Raw genomic sequence first — 18,889 nt, forward strand, 5'->3', positions numbered from 1 at the left:
ATGTAAGAGGCTTAGCTCAGGGTATTTCTGGCTCAGCCCAAACCAGGATATCTCATGGCAAAGCCTCCCTAGGCCAAGGCACACAGGAGAAGCATCTGAACTGAATGGAACCTTGTCAAAACTGAATCCCCATTCTGGCACTTAGAGTGCAGAAGGTGGGGGCCTGCAAGGAGTCTAAAAATTAATACTGTCTGCTCCAGGCTTGTATTATACTCCCAAGGTTACAGCTTTTCTCTGACCTTGGCTTGGTTATCACTGCCACCACCCAAATGCAAAAAAACCCCCAAATCTTTGGACCCAGGAAGGAACACTTGGGAATTCCTCCCTGTGGGGTACCCTTGAGCCCTTCCCCCCTGGGGAAGAGCTGAGAAAGAGAAAAAGGAAATTAGCTGTGCTACCAGCTAATCAATCAACATGCACAAACCTCTTAGGACACCAAAAATCCAATCCTGCTCTTAAAGGTAATTTTTTTAAAAAAACAAAAAGGAAAAAAATACACCTGGAACCCAAACTAGCTTTCTTGGGGGTTCAGCTTAAAACTTACAAGCAAACAAAAGCATCAGGGGTTTGCACAGAGGAGATCCACAAGCCAAAATAAGAAAGAAACCTGATTGTCTGTCTAAATATTTCCTATCCAAATCATTTCTTCTTTTTCATATCTGGTTCAAACCTTACACAGCATTGCTGGTCCATGTCCCTCCAGCCCAGAGAACAACAAAGGGAAAGTTTTCTTTCCCAATTCTAAAAGTTCTAGCCTTCCCATTGGCTCTTTTGGTCAGGTGCCCACTCATTTCATGTTACCTGTGGGCTTGTTAACCCTGTACAGGTAAAGCAAGCAGAGAACAGACATCAAGAGGGATTTTACAACTAACTGGCTGGCTGGGTGTTCATAAAAGGGAGCTCTCCTCCCCCCCCCCGGCCAACGCACTTCATTTTATCACAAACCTTCAGACCTTTGAGGGTCTCCCCATCATTTAGTGTCTGAGGCTGAGATGTGGGTGGAAGGGAAGGAGACACATGGGTTTGTTTGCTCATGGCAGCTCCTATAAGCAACATGATGGTCAGCACAGGTACAGGGGCCACCCACCTGGATCTGATTTCAGGATCTGGACCAGAAGTCCCTCTCTCTACAGCACTGGCAAATCTATGGGCATTGTTGCTATCAACCCTCATTAGCCTTTGCTCCAACCCCCTGGTTCCAGGGCAGAACCAAACTCAAGAGGGCCCAGTTTTCCAGTTCTGAGGAGACTACAGCCTCATGCTAGTCAACTGCTGGGAATCTTGTTACATTTATTTTTCTGCTGCTTTGGGCCAAAACCTTGTGAGAATGGCTAGTGGGATTTTAGTGCTGTAGGATCCAAACCTGAATCCCAATCTTGTGCGTTGAACCCAAAGCCTCTGCATGTTCTGAGCCTTGTACTAGGGCTGCCAAACTTTGCTCTGAGCTTAAACTTTATGGGTGGGATGTTCAAAAAGTGCTCCACTTTGGCCGACCTCTTATTCAGCGGCACTGAGGGGAGTTCTGTCACTCGGAGCAGAGTTGGGCCAACGCTGAGTGCTCCTGAGGTGCCTATGCTGGGTGCTTTATTTGTTTTATTTTCCACAGGAGTCCTCTGAATAGGTCCAGTCAATTTTCTGGAGAAACTAAAGATCCGATTTCACTTCTTGATCAAAAAATCCCCCATGCCACTGTTCTGTTTGACTGTTGCCCTCCACCCCAGAGGTGGCTGCATTTCTATGCCGCTTTCTGTAGCTGTGTGTCTATTAAGTAACATTTATACTGCAGTAGCACCAAGAGGCCAACCAGGTCAAGACCCCATTGTGCTGGGCACCATACAAATGAATAGAAAATGATTAGTCCAACCTTAAAGAGCTTACAATATCTGTAGTTTGTGACATGCTTTGGGATCCAAGTTGCTAAATGAATTTAAGATCCTCATTATGATGAACATTCATTGCACAATAAAATACATTTACTAAGATACAAGATAAATGTGTTAAAGAGGGCAAAGTTGCCTGATTTTCATGCCTGTGAAGTTGTCTGGGCAGTTATTGATGCATATATCTGGGATATATGGCAGATGTTCTCTGTGAGTGCAATACATATGGCAAATACCATATCTGGGAAATACCTATGGCTTCTAGATTCAAAAGGCAGAAGTAGCCACCGTGATCATCTAGTCTGCCTGCCTGCATAGCAAAGGCCAGAAAAATTCTCCACAATAATTCCTGTTTTGAATTAGAACAGATCTTGTAGAACATCCAGTCTTGATTTTAAAATTGCCAGTGTTGGAGAAACCACCACAAACCTTGGGAAATTGTTTCTAGTGGTTAATTCCCCTCCCTGATAAATGTATGTCTTATTTCTAATCCCCCTCTATAAAGAAGTGTACAAACCAGCTGCTGTTCCATTGCTCTCCCTTAGAATGCCCAGTACGTCTGGAATCGCAGTGACCTGTTGTCTCTCAACCTGATGGAGGTGGACTTCCTCTTAGGTGAGTATCTAAGGCAAAGGTCAGAGGTGAGGGAGCTAAGTGAAAATTGGTGAGTTGTGGGACAGATTTACGAGGGTGTTCAGGCACCTGGAGATGCAGATGGGTGCCGAGTGGGATTTGTGAATGCTCCTCAGCAAGTTAAGTACCTGGTTGCCAGTGAATGTCCATGGCAGTTAGGCACCTAGCTCCCTTAGGCACTTTTGTAAATCTCTGGTTGGGTGGCAAGGGGCAAGGCCACCCTGCCCCTCCCTTGTTGCTAAAAGGGAGGTATGGTCAGATGTCGGCTGTGTGTGTGCTCTCGCTCGTGTGCTCTCTCTGCTATCTCAGCTCTGCGTGCAGGCGGGCTCCAGGCCCCCGCGTTCCAAGCAGGTCCTTGGGGTGGCAGTTCGAAGGGGCAGCAGCTCTTCCAGCCACGGTGGCCGATCGGCGGCAGCTTCTTCCCTTTTGCCATCCACGGAGGCAGGGTTTTTTTTGTTTTTTTTTCACTGCTTAAGGCGGCAAAAACTGTAGAGCCAGCCCTGTCCGCAGAGATAGCAGACTGATTGAGCTACCCACTAAATCCAGACACCGTTTTCAGCAAAGGAACTTGGTCAGGTTTATTGCCGACGAAGGACAGTGCTAATGCCCCAACTCAATGATACACTAACACCATGTAGGCTCGTGACAATGGACTGGGTCGGTGAATGGCGGGACTTTCCATTCTCCCGTCGTCCAGACCCCAACACCGCCTCAGCGATACCTCTTTATACCCCAGTACAAACAAGTTACGTATTGCCCCTCTGACGTAGCTATGTGCCAGCTCCGACGTATCTGGGTGCCACCCTCTGATGTCCACCCATTGCCTTGTACTTGTTGGTTCGATCAAAACGTCTCTATCCATCATGGTGTTATCATGACCTTATCTTTAGGATGGGTCAGTGTGTTCCTGTTCTCTTTTGGGGAATGTGTCTGGTATTGAGGTGTTCTAGTACCTTTCTGGAATGCTTGTGTATATATTCTTAAGAATGTGTGTTTCTGCAATATCAGCCCTGTTCTTGCCAAATTCTGTGAGCAGGGCCTCTTGAGTGTGCCTCTTGCTCATAACTTAACTTTAGTTCAGGCCTGAGACCTCGTACCAGGCCTCTGACACAAGGCCTCAAGTCTCAGGCCCTCTTTCTACTATAGGGTACATGGGAGAAGGGAGGTGAGTTCATTAGGGGAAAGGCAGAGAGCCACAACGAGAGGGAAGTATCCTGTGTTGCCAGGGACTGATGGACTGTAACCCATTAGGGTTTCTCTGCTTCTATTCTCTATGGTCCTTGCCTGGCGCAGGGAACTAGGACGAAGGATTCCCTCAGCATTGGAAAAGACTGAAAACACCTGACCAGAAAGACTAAGTGTGCACTGAAGAATCTTCTTACCTAATACCCACAAACCTAGCTGTTCCCAAGTGCTGAGCCAACCCCTGAGGCAGGGAAAGGGGCATTTAGTGCCAGCCCTGGGTGGGTGGCTGGAGTCTGCCTGTCTTCTAGCCTGCTGTTTCAACAGCATACTTCTAGATGCAGCGGGGAGAGATCACATCTCCTTCACTGCTGCTCCCCGTTCCAGGCTCTGCACAGTGACAGAAAGCAGCAGCATGGTTAGGAGGTGCTAATGTCCTATTAGCAGCCAAGTCACCTCTGCAGTGCCAGTATTCTATGTGGAGTGGCATGCTGTGTTATGCCTTGTGACCCAGGCAACATCAAACCAGTTGTCACACCCCAGAAGCGTGGGAAAGCAGAGCTTAGAGACCTTGCATTATGCATCGCAGCTACAGAGCTGCTGGCTAGCTGAGGAGCTGGCCCACAACTGCTCCTTGGGTGGAGGGAGAGGAACAGAGCAGAACCACACAGCAATTGGGGGCTGGAGGGAAGATATCTTTTGCAGGCAGGAGGGACTTTTTGATTTTTATAAAATGCAGGGAGCTGAAAAAGCTGAGTATTTGTACAGGACCTTTCCCACTGTGTGCGTGTAGCTGCTGTTTGTACATCCAGTCATGCGTATTGAGGGCAATATGTACCCGCAAGTCTGCAAAGGATGCCTGTGGCTTGAAAGGAATTAGGCTCCTTCTGTATGGCCATGGCACTCCACCTCTTCCACCCTGTGACCATGTTCCATCAGAACATGGGCTTTGTGAGGGACCCATTCCCATCTAGCTACACAGAAAAGGGAGGGGGCTCCTGACTCCCTGAAATTTGGTGGAGGAGAACCTATGGACCTGGCCCACTTCCCATCTGAATTTGGGATGTGTTCTCCTTGTTATGGGCTCCTGTTATCCAAGAGAAGCACAGTGGGAAAGTGGCAGGAAGGGGGATGGCCACTAGCTCTTGCCGAGTCAAACAACCCCTTTGGGCCTCTTGGTTATGCTACAGCTCACAACTGGGTCGGAAACACTTTTCAAATGCAGCTGCAGCCTCACAAGCATCTGTGTCTGATGTGGTTACACAGTGTGCTCAAAAACCAACCCATGGAGTGCCTGGGCATGATGATCTGGCCTAGCGAGCACGGCTGCAAGAGTCCTTGTCCCTTCTTTCAGAGAACATTGCTACCAAAGTGCTAGCAACCATGGCTTTGGAAACTAGTGGCTGGGGCTGCAGATTTGCCACAGCATTTGTTATCAAGAATCGCAGGGGAGTGCCGGTAACTTCAGTCAAAGTGCTGTGTTACTGAATTTACCACAACTGTTCTGATTTTTGCTAACAAATGCCCTCTCCTCACCCCGCTGAGGGGGGCAATGATGATCCACAGCCGCACCCTCCACGCCCGGCACCACAACCCCCAGGTAAGAGGGGAGGCCAGGGATGGAGAAGGACTGGAGAGTGAGCCCTCCCACACTTGCCCCACAGCAGTGACTCCTGGGTTCTGCGGGGCTGAGCCCAGCGCTGTGCTCTGGGCATTGCAACCTGGCACACAGGGCTGCTCTGTTTGGCTTGCCTGACTGGCACTGCCTTCCCATCACAATGGAGGCTGAGGTGCTCCACGTCGCAGTACCAGGGACAGGGTGCTGGGCCTAGCCCCATGGGACACGGGAGCTGCCACTGTGGGGTGAGCCTTGAACAGAGGAAAACGTCAGACAAACGGGACAGTCACTGTCTGGGAGTTTTTTCACTCTGACAAACCTGCAGCCCTGCCAATGTCCAGTCCAGTGCTAGGCTGGCCCCTGTCGTGGAGTGGAGAGAGCCTTCCAGGGAAAGGCTGCAGTTCTCCACCCCATTAAGTCGGCTGTGAGCGTCAACGACGCATCAGCTGTTCTATATGGGCCTGAACCGCAGTCCCCCACATCCCCACAGGTTCCAATTCCCACAGCTCCTTGCTCTGCCTGTGCAGTGGCCCACATGGCAGCCCCCTTGGGTTCAGGGGCTCCTAGAACTTGCATTTGGAGCCACAGCTCAGGCTGCTTTTTAAAATGGAGGTCCCTGCGCAGCCATGACTCGACAGATTCTGGTGTAGCAGGTTTCTTCAGATGTTCACTGTGCCGTGCGTGTTCATGTACATACGGGGCCAAGTGTGTGCACGGGTACACGTGGAGGGTGTGTTCACATGTACCTGCTTCATGCCTCTGCCAACTTCCGGATAGATTGTCTTAGTACTTACCCCAGCAGTCAGTGATGACTGCCCCATTTTTATGAGCATAAGAAAACCAATCCAGGAACCTGTTTCTCCAGGCGGCTCCGTTTGCTTTCTGAGTCTGGTTCCAAATGCTTGGGCCCCTCAGGAGATGCAGACACAGGGAGATCTCACCTTGGCGTCTCCCTACATCAGCTCCAGAGCCGGATGGCACATGTGCAAAGCATCTGGCTGTGTAGGCCCCTCTCTCTCCGGAGCTGCTGAAGCTTTTGATATCTGCAGGGTGTTTGCTGCAGTCTCTGGCCACTTCCATCCTCCTGAGCTGCATCTGAGGAACCAAACAGGTCGGCGTGAACAAACTCTTACATACAGTGTTTGGGCACGCATTTCCTGCTGGCTCCCTGGTTACTGAGACAAGGCATGCGGCCATCTCGTTAACCCATTTTTGGCTAGAAGGCAGGATTCCCTAGAGGCCACACGGTGGAGCAAAGAGCCAGCATTAGCAGGGAGCAATAGGGAGGAATCCTGACACAAAGCGAAGCTGCCCCCGGGCTCCATTATCACCAGGAGCAGATTGGAGTCCGCTGGAGTATGGCAGGAGGGTAACCAGAGCAATAGATTGCACTAAGTAAGAAGGTGTCTGATTGTCAGATACACTCCTCAGGAGAGTCACTGCCCCTGTCCCTGAGGATCTGAGTGTGATGTGGGCCTCCAACAATTGCTCCACCCCAGCAACACGTGTCCTACCTCCTCTGCTTGTCAGATCCATATGGATCTGCTGGGCTCTCTTTCAGCAGTTATGTCTCATGGAGCCAAGCGACACCAATTACTGCATGTAGCAGGGACTTGGTACATCTGAGCCAGTTGCTAGGATTGGGGGCAAAGAGGCAGCTGGAAGTAGCTGCAGCAGTGAATGAGCAGGCAGTGTGAGCATGGAGGATGAGTGCACAGTGGGAGCACAAATCTGGAGTCCCAGGGAAAATGTGCACCTGTAAAATACTGCAGAGACTCGGCAGAAATGTGGATGTGTGTCTCTGATCTGTACCAGGCCCCATTGGCCTCCAAGCACAGTTCTGGGCCTGTCTGTGATGTGCTGCTGTTGAAGCAGGGTATGGTCACACACACACAAAATTACATCCATAAAACGTGTTGAAGCAATTTCCCAAAGGAAGCACTTGCACACTGGATCCCATGCTGGATTTCACTGTCTATTTTTGTGTTTTTGAGAAGGTTAGCTACCGAGGTAGCAAAAGTGCTCAACTGTCTCCAAAGTCTGACTCTCGATGGTGATTTGCGGTGGGTCGTGTGCAAGGCCTTGAAGCAGGCTGATAGAGCACTTTAATCTTCTCAGTATTAAGTGAGAGCCCTAGGCTTCGGTAAACTTATGCAAGAAAATCCAGTGTGGACTGAAGGTCCTTCTCAGTGTGCGCGAAGATGGCAGTCATCTGCATACTGAAGATCAGTAATGGACGCCCTGAAGACTTTAGACTTTGAGCGGAGACGTCAAAGATTAAAGAGCCACCCATCCATTTTGTATTGAATGTCAGCTGACCAAAATGACTGCTAAATAGCTGGAGAACAGGGTTGGGGCAATAACACATCCTTGCTTAACCCCGATTTTGATGACGAAAGATTCCATCTCAAGGCCATTACAGAGAACCATGGCAGTCATCTGATCTTAAGAAATTTTGGAGCGCAGCCAAATTTGGTCAGCACTTTCCACAGGGCATCACAGTTGACAGAGACAGACTGTGACCTATGGCAGGACTCCAAGATCCAGGTCTATAAGACAATTGTTGTTCCTACACTCCTTTATGGGGGTAAAACCCGGGTGATCGATTGACAGCACCTCAAGATTCTGGAGGGGTACCACCAACAATGCTTCTGGAAAACACTTTGCATCAAGTGGCAAGATTGCTGCACTAATGCCAGCATCCTCACTGAAGCCAATGTCACCAGCATTGAAGCAATGATCCTCATGCACCAACTTCGCTGGGCTGGACATTGTGTGCAGATGCCAGACTCTCACCTCCCAAAAAAAAGTCCTCTACTCTCAGCTCACCAATGGTCAGAGTTCCCATGGTAGTTGGAGGAAATGCTAGAGCAGTTCTCAAACTGTGGGTCAGGATAGGGGGGAGGGATAGCTCAGTGGTTTGAGCATTGGCCTGCTAAACCCAGGGTTGTGAGTTCAGTCCTTGAGGGGGCCATTTAGGGATTGGGGCAAAAATTGGGGATTGGTCCTGCTTTGAGCAGGGGGTTGGACTAGATGACCTCCTAAAGTCCCTTCCAACCCTGATATTCTGTGACCCCAAAGTGGGTCCCGACCCCTTTTTAATGGGGTTACCAGGGCTGGTTTGCTGGGGCCCAGGGCCCAAGCCCTAGGGCTTCAGCCCTGGGTGACAGGACTCAGATTACAGGTCCCCTGCCTGGGGAGGTGGGGCTTTGGCTTTGCGCACGTCCCCCACACTCCCGGGCTTCTGGGGTCCTGTAGTAATTTTTGTTGTCAAAAGGGGATTGCGGTGCAATGATGTTTGAGAACTTCTGTGCTACGCTTTCAGTGTCTTTGTATCTTAAGAAAACTGATGTAGGCATCACAAGCTGGGAGGAGCAAGCCACCAACTGACCCCACTGGCACCATATCTTCCATTAGGCAGTGGCCCACTTCGAGGAGAGGCGCCTAGCCCTTGAAGCTGAAAAGAGAGAACTTTTTCTCCCAGCAGGCAGCTGGCCTGCCATGAAATGTCTGTACCTACTGCAGGCGGATTTGAAGTTTCAGGAGTCCAATTCTGGGTCATCTCAGGGCCCATAGTAAATCCGTGGTAGAGAACATCCTTGAATTGAGGGATTGCCAATCAATCCTTATGTCCATAGTAGGCTGCTGACCCATTCAGAGGAAAATCTAATCTGAACCCTGCACCCGCTTCTCAGTTACATGCCCCGTCACACCACACAGCCCACATCCCAATGCATACTGCACTTAGCATGGAAGAATCCAATGCACCGCTACAGACTAGGGACCGAATGGCTAGGCAGCAGTTCTGCGGAAAAGGACCTAGGGGTGACAGTGGACGAGAAGCTGGATATGAGTCAGCAGTGTGCCCTTGTTGCCAAGAAGGCCAATGGCATTTTGGGATGTATAAGTAGGGGCATAGCGAGCAGATCGAGGGACGTGATCGTTCCCCTCTATTCGACATTGGTGAGGCCTCATCTGGAGTACTGTGTCCAGTTTTGGGCCCCACACTACAAGAAGGATGTGGATAAATTGGAGAGAGTCCAGCGAAGGGCAACAAAAATGATTAGGGGTCTAGAACACATGAGTTATGAGGAGAGGCTGAGGGAGCTGGGATTGTTTAGCCTGCAGAAGAGAAGAATGAGGGGGGATTTGATAGCTGCTTTCAACTCCCTGAAAGGGGGTTCCAAAGAGGATGGCTCTAGACTGTTCTCAATGGTAGCCGATGACAGAACGAGGAGTAATGGTCTCAAGTTGCAGTGGGGGAGGTTTAGATTGGATATTAGGAAAAACTTTTTCACTAAGAGGGTGGTGAAACACTGGAATGCGTTACCTAGGGAGGTGGTAGAATCTGCTTCCTTAGAGGTTTTTAAGGTCAGGCTTGACAAAGCCCTGGCTGGGATGATTTAACTGGGAATTGGTCCTGCTTCGAGCAGGGGGTTGGACTAGATGACCTTCAGGGGTCCCTTCCAACCCTGATATTCTATGATTCTATGATTCATACTGCGGTATACATACGCTATCTCATACCTCCAGGGTGGTGCTGCCTAGTGAGCAGAGCAATGGACTGGGGGTCAAAACGCCTGGCTACTCTGCCAGAATGTGTCCAGCTCCTGGTGGCAGAGAGAGGTGGGAGGGTAGCAGAGCCCATGAGGGATCATTATTCTGTGAAAAACTTTGGTGATCATGTTGGTACAGCCTTGCTTCCTCAATCGGAATTGGTAGCACATGGATCTGAGGCCTCATGAAGATCAAAACATGGTGCATAGCTGACATGTCCTCTCCCTTTTGCAGGCCTCTTCGAGCCAATGGATATGATGTATGAGCTAGACAGGAATGTCCAGACAGACCCTTCCCTGACGGAGATGGTGCAGGTGGCCATCAAAATCCTCCAGAGAAACCCCCGAGGATTCTTTCTGCTGGTAGAAGGTGAGAGCCAGTGTCTCCAGACTACCAGTGCCCCGTGAGGCTGAGCTTCCCATCCTGTGCTGAGGACACGGGCCTGTTACTGGAGGGCTGCTATTGTCTTCTGACCTGAATGTGCCTCTCTGAGAGGGTGATGAAACAGTTCTGGAGTCGAGTGACAGTGGGCAAAACCCACCCCTGTTGCACCCACCATTGCTTCACAAGTCAGGAAAGGAGCTGAGCAAGTTCCCCAGCCATTTGCCCTACAAGGGAACAGATGGAAATTGCTTTGTGGGGAGAGCCTAGTATGTAGGCAATGGGTCCCAGAGCCCACGGCTCCCAAGGGAGAGGGAGACCGTGGACATGGGTAAATACCAGCACTGGTCTGATACTGGCCCACAAACTCCTAGCTTAACTGCATTAGCCTCCCTTTCTAGCATCTGAAGTGCAGGTAATGCTGGCCCCGGATTACACCTTTCAGTCAAGAGAAGTTGGTTTCCTTTACTGGCCTGGAAGGGGAAGGAATGGAGGGCTCGTGGTAAGGAATATTCACCACATCAGAACCAAGACTGTAGCCTAGCAACTCCCATCCTGAGGGCTCTAGGAGGTAGTACCTATCCCTGCTGTGTGGGTGTTCCTTCTAATAGCGAGTCTGCTGTATGCCGTGGTATCTGAGTCAGCACGTCCCTTGGGAAGCAGCCGGAGACGACTCAGTTGTGGATGTGATCCTCGAAGTGGCTTGATAGAAATGATGATGTATTTCCCGTGCTCTCTCCCTGTCAGCTCCTTCCATCTGTTCTCCAAATAACAGCTCAGACCTATTGTGCCGCACTGTAAAGTGCGGTAAACGTGGTTTGCACCTTCCAGTGCAGCACCCGCCACAGGCCGGTGTTGGGACAGGAGAGTGGATTGGTACTGGCCTGGTGCAGCGAAGAGGAAGGATATTGGACTCCATTGGCCTGGCCCAAGATAGCAGGAAGAAAGAGCACAGCCAGGTGTGATCTGTTATTGGTGATTCTCAGGTTTCTAGTCCAACCAGTTCCCTTCTTGCTTTTCCCTTTCCAGGAGGTAGGATCGATCACGGTCACCATGAGGGGAAAGCCAAGCACGCGCTGTATGAGACCGTGGAGATGGACAGAGCCATAGGCCAGGCTGGTGGCATGACGTCCCTGGAGGACACGCTGACCGTAGTCACTGCTGACCACTCCCATGTCTTCACCTTTGGTGGATACACACCCCGCGGCAATCCCATTTTCGGTAAGGGTTTAACCCATTGGTTCCCCCCACAAGCCGAAGACCTGCCAGCCTCCAAATGGTGGCACCTGGACCGTTACTGCTGGAGAACTGTTTGGCATCTCTGCCTTGCAGGATTGACAAAGCCTTGGCTGGGATGATTACCTGGGGTTCATAGAATCATAGAATCATAGAATATAAGGGTTGGAAGGGACCCCAGAAGGTCATCTAGTCCAACCCCCTGCTCAAAGCAGGACCAATTCCCAGTTAAATCATCCCAGCCAGGGCTTTGTCAAGCCTGACCTTAAAAACCTCTAAGGAAGGAGATTCTACCACCTCCCTAGGTAACGCATTCCAGTGTTTCACCACCCTCATAGTGAAAAAGTTTTTCCTAATATCCAATCTAAACCTCCCCCACTGCAGCTTGAGACCATTACTCCTCGTTCTGTCATCTGATACCATTGAGAACAGTCTAGAGCCATCCTCTTTGGAACCCCCTTTCAGGTAGTTGAAAACAGCTATCAAATCCCCCCTCATTCTTCTCTTCTGCAGGCTAAACAATCCCAGCTCCCTCAGCCTCTCCTCATAACTCATGTGTTCCAGACCCCTAATCATTTTTGTTGCCCTTCGCTGGACTCTCTCCAATTTATCCACATCCTTCTTGAAGTGTGGGGCCCAAAACTGGACACAGTACTCCAGATGAGGCCTCACCAATGTCGAATAGAGGGGAACGATCACGTCCCTCGATCTGCTCGCTATGCCCCTACTTATACATCCCAAAATGCCATTGGCCTTCTTGGCAACAAGGGCACACTGCTGGCTCATATCCAGCTTCTCGTCCACTGTCACCCCTAGGTCCTTTTCCGCAGAACTGCTGCCTAGCCAAGGGTTGGACTGAATGACCTCTTGAGGTCCCTTCCAACACTGATCTATGATTCTGTGATGTCCCTTGAAACAGCAGTGATTGAAATGTGTCCAGTGTCAGAACCAGGGCAAAACCTCTGGCAGCTTTCCTAGACTGTAAGGTCATTACAATCCTCTAGTCTGACTCCCATGTAACTCAAGCCTGAGAACTCCCCCAGAGAGTCCTGCATTGCACCTGAGCCCATGGCTTGTGGCTGACCTGGAGTGCATCTGTTTAGAAAGACCTCCAATCTTGATATAAAGACCCCAAGTGAAGGGAAATTTTACCACCCCCTAGTTATTGGGGATGGATTTCTAATCACATCATAAGATCCAGCTCCTGGATCCCTGAGCCCGTGGACTAGAACCAAACCCCAGTTCTGAACACCCCGAAACTCTCTGGGTTTGAGGCCTGGATTTCAGATGTACTGGAGCTCCTCTCTACTGCAGCCCAGACTCGCACCACCCACCCTGGGTCAAAACACAGCAGCTGTTTAGCTAGCCCAGCAAAATGCCGTATTTCTCCTTTCTGATGGAGTGGGGGTGGGGGAGTAATCACTTTTCTGATTAAAACCACTAATTCAATTTGTCAGCAAATGAGATGCCCAGTCTGGGCCTGCCAGCACAGCTGTGGGTAGGAGCCTTGCAACAGTGGGGATGAACTGGAGCAAGAGGTTTTCAGAGGGGCAGAGTAGAAAAACGAGGCTTCTTTTGTTAAGAAAATAGAATCCTAGAATATCAGGGTTAGAAAGGACCTCAGGAGGTCATCTAGTCCAACCCCCTACTCAAAGCAGGACCAATCCCCAATTTTTGCCCCAGATCCCTAAATGGCCCCCTCAAGAATTGAACTCACAACCCTGGGTTTGGCAGGCCAATGCTCAAACCACTGAGCTATCCCTCCCCTTGCTGTAAGGGTTCCAGTTGCACATGAAATGAGTTCACGCTCCAACTCTTGCCAAAGGTTCCATGCAGTCGATGACCAAGCTGCTCAGTATCTCGGCTCCCCATCTCCAGAAGGCAAGACCTCCAGCAGCATAGCACCATGCTGCATCACCGGTACTGCTTGCTGCAACACCTCGGGGTTGTCTGGTTGGGTCTCCCATCCAAATGCTGGCCAGCACTGACCCTGCTTAGCCAAGGAGAGCTGATGAGCTTCCAGTGGGGTGGAATGGCTGCATGGGCTATGAGCAGGTGGGACTATAAAAACATCAAACCTTTGACCGCCTCCTGAGTTATTCACCCCTGAAAACTGGCTGTAGTGACTATTTCTTGTGCCACACTTCCCCTCTCCCTGTTCTCACTTGGGAACCAGAGCTTGGTCTCTTTGATGGGCATGTGATCAGCCCCAGGGTAGCAGAAACAGCTCTGGCTGACACTCCAGTCAGTGTCCTTGGCTAAAGAGAGGATTGGAGTGAGGCGCTGGAGCAGATAAACTAGGGAATCCTGGAGATATGCCTCCCCAGCAGAAATACTCTCTGGAAAGGGCAGGATTGGAGTCAAGCATGACCTCTTCTGTAGAGGAGCGATGGTCACCATCCCTCATGCTAACCATGCTCATCCCCGCGCAGGTCTAGCACCAATGCACAGCGATGTGGATAAAATGCCCTTCACCTCCATCCTGTACGGAAATGGCCCCGGGTACAAAATTGTAGCCGGAGAGAGGGAGAATGTGTCCGCTGTGGATTATGGTGAGTTTGGGGGGCTGGCAAGATGGGGATGGGGGGGGCATGTGTCAGGGACCAGCTAATGCCACTGGGTTCATGTAAAATGCATTGCTTGTCCCAATCTAATTCCCAGTGAGACGGAGCCCACGTTCCAAACCCACTGCCACTAACAGGGGCTCCACATTGGGGCACTCAGCAGAGAGGCCATGGTCTGAGTGGGCCATGGAGACTGAACTCCCTCCCCTCTCAAAGGTGGCCTGTCATGTCAGGATGGAAGCTGGGGAGGCCCTTTCCTCAGTGGATAGTGGGTGCCAATCTCCAGCCCGGTGGTCTGACTCCCCAGTCTCTTACAGCTGTTTGTTCGTTCTTTGCAGCTCATGCCAACTACCAGGCCCAGTCGGCTGTGCCCCTGCGCCAGGAGACCCATGGGGGTGAGGACGTAGCGATCTTTGCCAAGGGCCCCATGGCCCACCTCCTGCATGGAGTACATGAACAGAACTACATCCCACACGTCATGGCCTATGCCGCCTGCATTGGCCAGAACACAGACCACTGCCGTTCTGGGGCCCACCACAGCATAGTGGGGCCTCTGCCCTTCCTCTCTACCCTTGCCTCAGTCATCCTCCTCAAATTCTTGTTTTAAGGTCTCGCCCTGAATCAGCTCACTTCCTTCAGTCACAGACCAGGGGTCCCCAGCTGTCTCAAATAGAGATCTTGACCCCATTCAAAGACAGATCTTGGAACCTGTCTTGCCATATGATACTGGGTCTTCAGGTTTTAACCACATTGGACATAATACCAAAGCTTCCTATGTCTCTTGCCTCTGGACCCACCTTGCCCCCGAACCAGGGCAGCTGGCCTGCGGCCATGAACCACTGTTCAAGATCATTGGCGTGGGGAACGGAGTGAGCAGCTCAGTTGCTGTTGACACTGCTGGACATCCCTTGTGTGGATGCCTGGACTCCAGGTTGGCTTCAAGAGCTGGAAGTGTTGGGCTGTTTCTATAGCAATAGCCTGGACTGGTTCTGTGAACCTAAAGGCAGAGACACACTGGTTCAGGCTGGGGCAGACTCTCTTGGGTCCAGATGTTTCATATCTAATAATGTTTTCGTTTGTGTTAAGCTCCCCTAACCCAACTCAAGCAGCTTTTTAAAAAAAATCAGAAGAACAAAACTCACATACAGGGAAATGTTCTGTTCTCCTCCCACAGCTGCTGATTATGTAAATAGAGGCTTCCTCCCCAGGAACCAAAACCTGGATCTAAACTTTTGAGAGAAGTGGCTTTTGGAATCTGAATTTTGGCTCCTTCGTTCATCTCTGGTTGATGTTTTCAGAGGACCTTTGGGGAATTAGTCACTTAAGTCAGCAGGAATGGGCCACCTAGAGCCAGATCCATAAAGGTATTTAGGCTCCCAAGTCCCTCCAGTTTCAATGGAAGTTAGAAGCCTAAATACCTTCAGTGGGGCCAAAGGAATCACTCATATCCATAGAATCGTAAGACTGGAAGGGACATTGAGAGGTCATCTAGTCCAGTCCCCTGCACTCATGGGAGGACTAAGTATTCTCAATGGTGTTTTATGTTTGAAGCCAGGGTGATACGATATATGGAGCCCTCTTTGATTCCTCCCTTTAGCCCCCTTGGTGCCAGGCACATTAGGCACTCCCAGCCGACGCTGCGGTTGCCACGTCTGTCCCAGACCTTGTGCCACAATTCTGATTTGTCTAGGCTCTGCTTTGTCCTTCACGGCTGGCTTGTAGGACACTAAAGGTCTCTGGAGACCATGCTTGTTGGTCACTTCTTGGTGATGCTGTGATGTGAAGATGTGGGGCAAAATGGCAGGTCAGGGTAGAAACCCAGGTTGTCAGATCCTGGGTCAGTCAACCCCTCAAGTCTCCCAAGCTGGACTGGGAAGGTCCAAGTAAAGGCATTCCTGTGAGACTTTCTACAGCCAGTTAGGCCATGGACAATACCCCCACGATCAGCCTTTGCCACCATATTGCAGTCCTGGCCTGAGCTCAGTAGTGGGGAGCAGCTGGAGAATAATGTTGGTCAAACTTTTCTTGACCATATTAAAAGGTTGTTTGCAGTGCTGTGGCCATGTCGGTCCCAGGATGTTAGAGCGACAAGCTATCTTTTATTGGACAGACTTCTGTTGGTGAAAGACACACACTTTCGAGCTGCACAGAGCTCTTTGTCCTGGCTGGGCTCCCTCACCCACCTTGTCTCCTATATAAAAAATGTCCATTTGAGTTTCAGGCTGGGTCGTATTTGAACCAAACTGGTTTCCCTGTCTCTCATTGCATCACAATGTGATGATGCAACAGCCTTAGGAGCCAGAACCCTATTACAAGTAAATGGGACTTAGTTTTTCTAGATATTAGGAGACCAGAGTGGCCAAGGCCCCTGCTGACAGACAGAAAGAAGCAGGGTGTGTGTGTGTGCGGGGGTAACATTGTCAAAAGCACTTACGTGCCTTGAGAGACTAACCATCATTTCTCCTGACAAGTTGATGCAGCAGGTGGAGGGGAATTATTTGCCATGACATGTGGGGATTAGTTTCTGAGGATGCTCATCAGCATGCCCTTAGGAGACCTGAGCTCTTTAACTTATCAACGTTTCATTCAGCTGTTCAATTTGTCAGTAGGGTGTTGATTTTTTTTAAAAGGCTTTATTAAAAAAAAAAAAAAAAAAAACTATTTCAGGCCATAGCGGATTGTTTGAAGAAACTTGAATTCTTGGGGTCAATGAGGCACTGGAAGGACAGCCTCTTTGGGCTTCATTCATAAGAAAACCACTGGCCTGAACACAGCCAGGTGGAAGGAACAGTCAATCCAATTCATAACCTGTGACTCAAGACCCCTCTCTGTATTTCCATAGAAGTCATCCATGGTGAAAGCAAATCAGCTGTCAGTGATAAATAAATACAAATCTGGGAGTGCATCTGGATTGGATTTGCATTGAGGCCTCTTGTTTCAGTGTTTAGTTGGGGATCTTGTTAAAGCTGCTTATGGTTTTTCCATAAATGTGCATCGGCTTCTCAGCATAAAACTCTGTGGGCTGTAGCAAAAGCTGGGTGCAGAACCGTAACGGTGGGGGCCGGGCACTGCAGTACAGCTGCTGAGCGTTCAGCTCTGGTTGCTCACACATGCTGCTCCCTACGGGCTTCTAGAGTAACTTGAACAGTGGCTTCCTGAGATTATTGCTCTCCTCCTGCTGGCTTTCATTTATGACTCTTGGAATGGGGGTGAAGCTGTTTAGAGCCTGGAGGGCGGGAAAAAGACCTGGTTCATTAGGCTATCAGTCACCCAGAGAGAGGGGGCAAGACTTCTCCTCCCACAAAGGGTCCTGGGAAGCCCTCTACAAAACTCCCTGGCTTGGCGTTGAGAGTCAGCGTTGCAGGAAGGAGGTCCCCTGGAGGAACATGGGCCTGTCGGAGGCCTGTTGTGGCAGGTATTCCTGCTTGGGTTTTTATTTGTATTATTATTCTTTTTTAAACCCCTCGAAACTGGGTCTTGATGTTAAATTAGACACTCTTGCTACTGCCCTGTGCCACAACCCTCTTTTTATTTATTTGTGCTGAAGTGGTGACTAAGAGACCCCGTCATGGACACCATTGTGCTAGGTGCTGTACAAATACAGAGCAAAATGATGGTCCCTGTCCCAAGGACCTTCTCGTCCTAGACACTCTCACCCCCCCCCCCCCATGTGCCTTCTTTGTTTTCCTGCCCACGTTTAGGGTTGCATTTTGATACATAGAAGCCTTTGTTTGCTGCCATAGTTAAAGGAGGTTTTATTAATTGTCACTGAGATGGTTTTTTTGGGTGAGGAAGATGGACCTTGAGCCAAGAGCCCTGGATTTGGATCCCAGCTCACCACTTGAATATCTCACAGATCTTGGGAGACAGGCCAGTCCTTGCTTATAGACAGTCCCCCAACCTGCACATCTACCAATGTGATATATGCCATCATGTGCCAGCAATGCCCCTAGACCATGTACATTGGTCATACTGGACAGTCTGTACGTAAAAGAATAAATGGACACAAATCAGACATCAAGAATTATAACTTTCAAAAACCAGTTGGAGAACACTTCAATCTCTCTGGTCACTCGATTTACAGACCTAAAAGTTGCAATACTTCAACAAAAAAACTTCAAAAACAGACTCCAACGAGAGACTGCTGAATTGGAATTAATTTGTAAACTGGATACAATTAACTTAGGCTTGAATAGAGACTGGGAGTGGATGGGTCATTACACAAAGTAAAACTATTTCCCCATGTTTATTCCCCCCTTCCACCCCCTACTGTTCCTCAGATGTTCTTGTCAACTGCTGGAAATGGCCCACCTCGATTATCACTACAAAAGGTTTTTCCTCCCTGCTCTCCTGCCGGTAATAACTCACCATAAGTGATCACTCTCCAGTGTGTATGTTAACACCCATTGTTTCATGTTCTCTGTGTATTTAAAATTGTCCCACTGTATTTTCCACTGAATGCATCCGATGAAGTGAGCTGTAGCTCATGAAAGCTTATGCTCAAATAAATTTGTTAGTCTCTAAGGTGCCACAAGTCCTCCTGTTTTTTTTTTTTTTGTGAATACAGACTAACACGGCTGCTACTCTGACACTTGAATATCTGTTTCTCTAATGGGCTAAATTGTAAATGTTCACAGTAGAACAGTCCAAACTGTGAACATTTACAATTTGGCCCACTACAGAGTTTGGATTCAGGGTTTTTGCTAGGCTCCTTGTGTATCCCGACAGTTCAGACCTGGAATCCTGGCATATTTGAGTTGGGTGGCTTCAAAAATACATTCCAAGGGAAGAGCAACTTTTGAAAATGGGCAGAAGGAGGGAACAGGTGTGGGTGGTTG

At 49.6% G+C, this 18,889-nt stretch overlaps 1 protein-coding gene across 2 annotated transcripts in view; it reads left to right on the forward strand.

Annotated features, from left to right (window-relative positions):
• Positions 1 to 18,579, forward strand: part of ALPL (alkaline phosphatase, biomineralization associated) — an 85,060-nt gene extending 66,481 nt beyond the window's left edge. For both annotated transcript variants that reach the window (XM_048825440.2, XM_048825442.2), the window contains 5 exons: positions 2,426 to 2,495; positions 10,105 to 10,239; positions 11,281 to 11,472; positions 13,920 to 14,039; positions 14,390 to 18,579. In XM_048825440.2, coding sequence (XP_048681397.1) covers positions 2,426 to 2,495; positions 10,105 to 10,239; positions 11,281 to 11,472; positions 13,920 to 14,039; positions 14,390 to 14,658 — 786 coding nt within the window. In that variant the 3' untranslated portion in view covers positions 14,659 to 18,579. The remainder of the gene's footprint in view (positions 1 to 2,425; positions 2,496 to 10,104; positions 10,240 to 11,280; positions 11,473 to 13,919; positions 14,040 to 14,389) is intronic.
• Positions 18,580 to 18,889: the final 310 nt, after the last annotated feature.

The sequence above is a fragment of the Caretta caretta genome, chromosome 18 (assembly GCF_965140235.1).
Source record: "Caretta caretta isolate rCarCar2 chromosome 18, rCarCar1.hap1, whole genome shotgun sequence".
Taxonomy (NCBI): Eukaryota; Metazoa; Chordata; order Testudines; family Cheloniidae; genus Caretta; species Caretta caretta.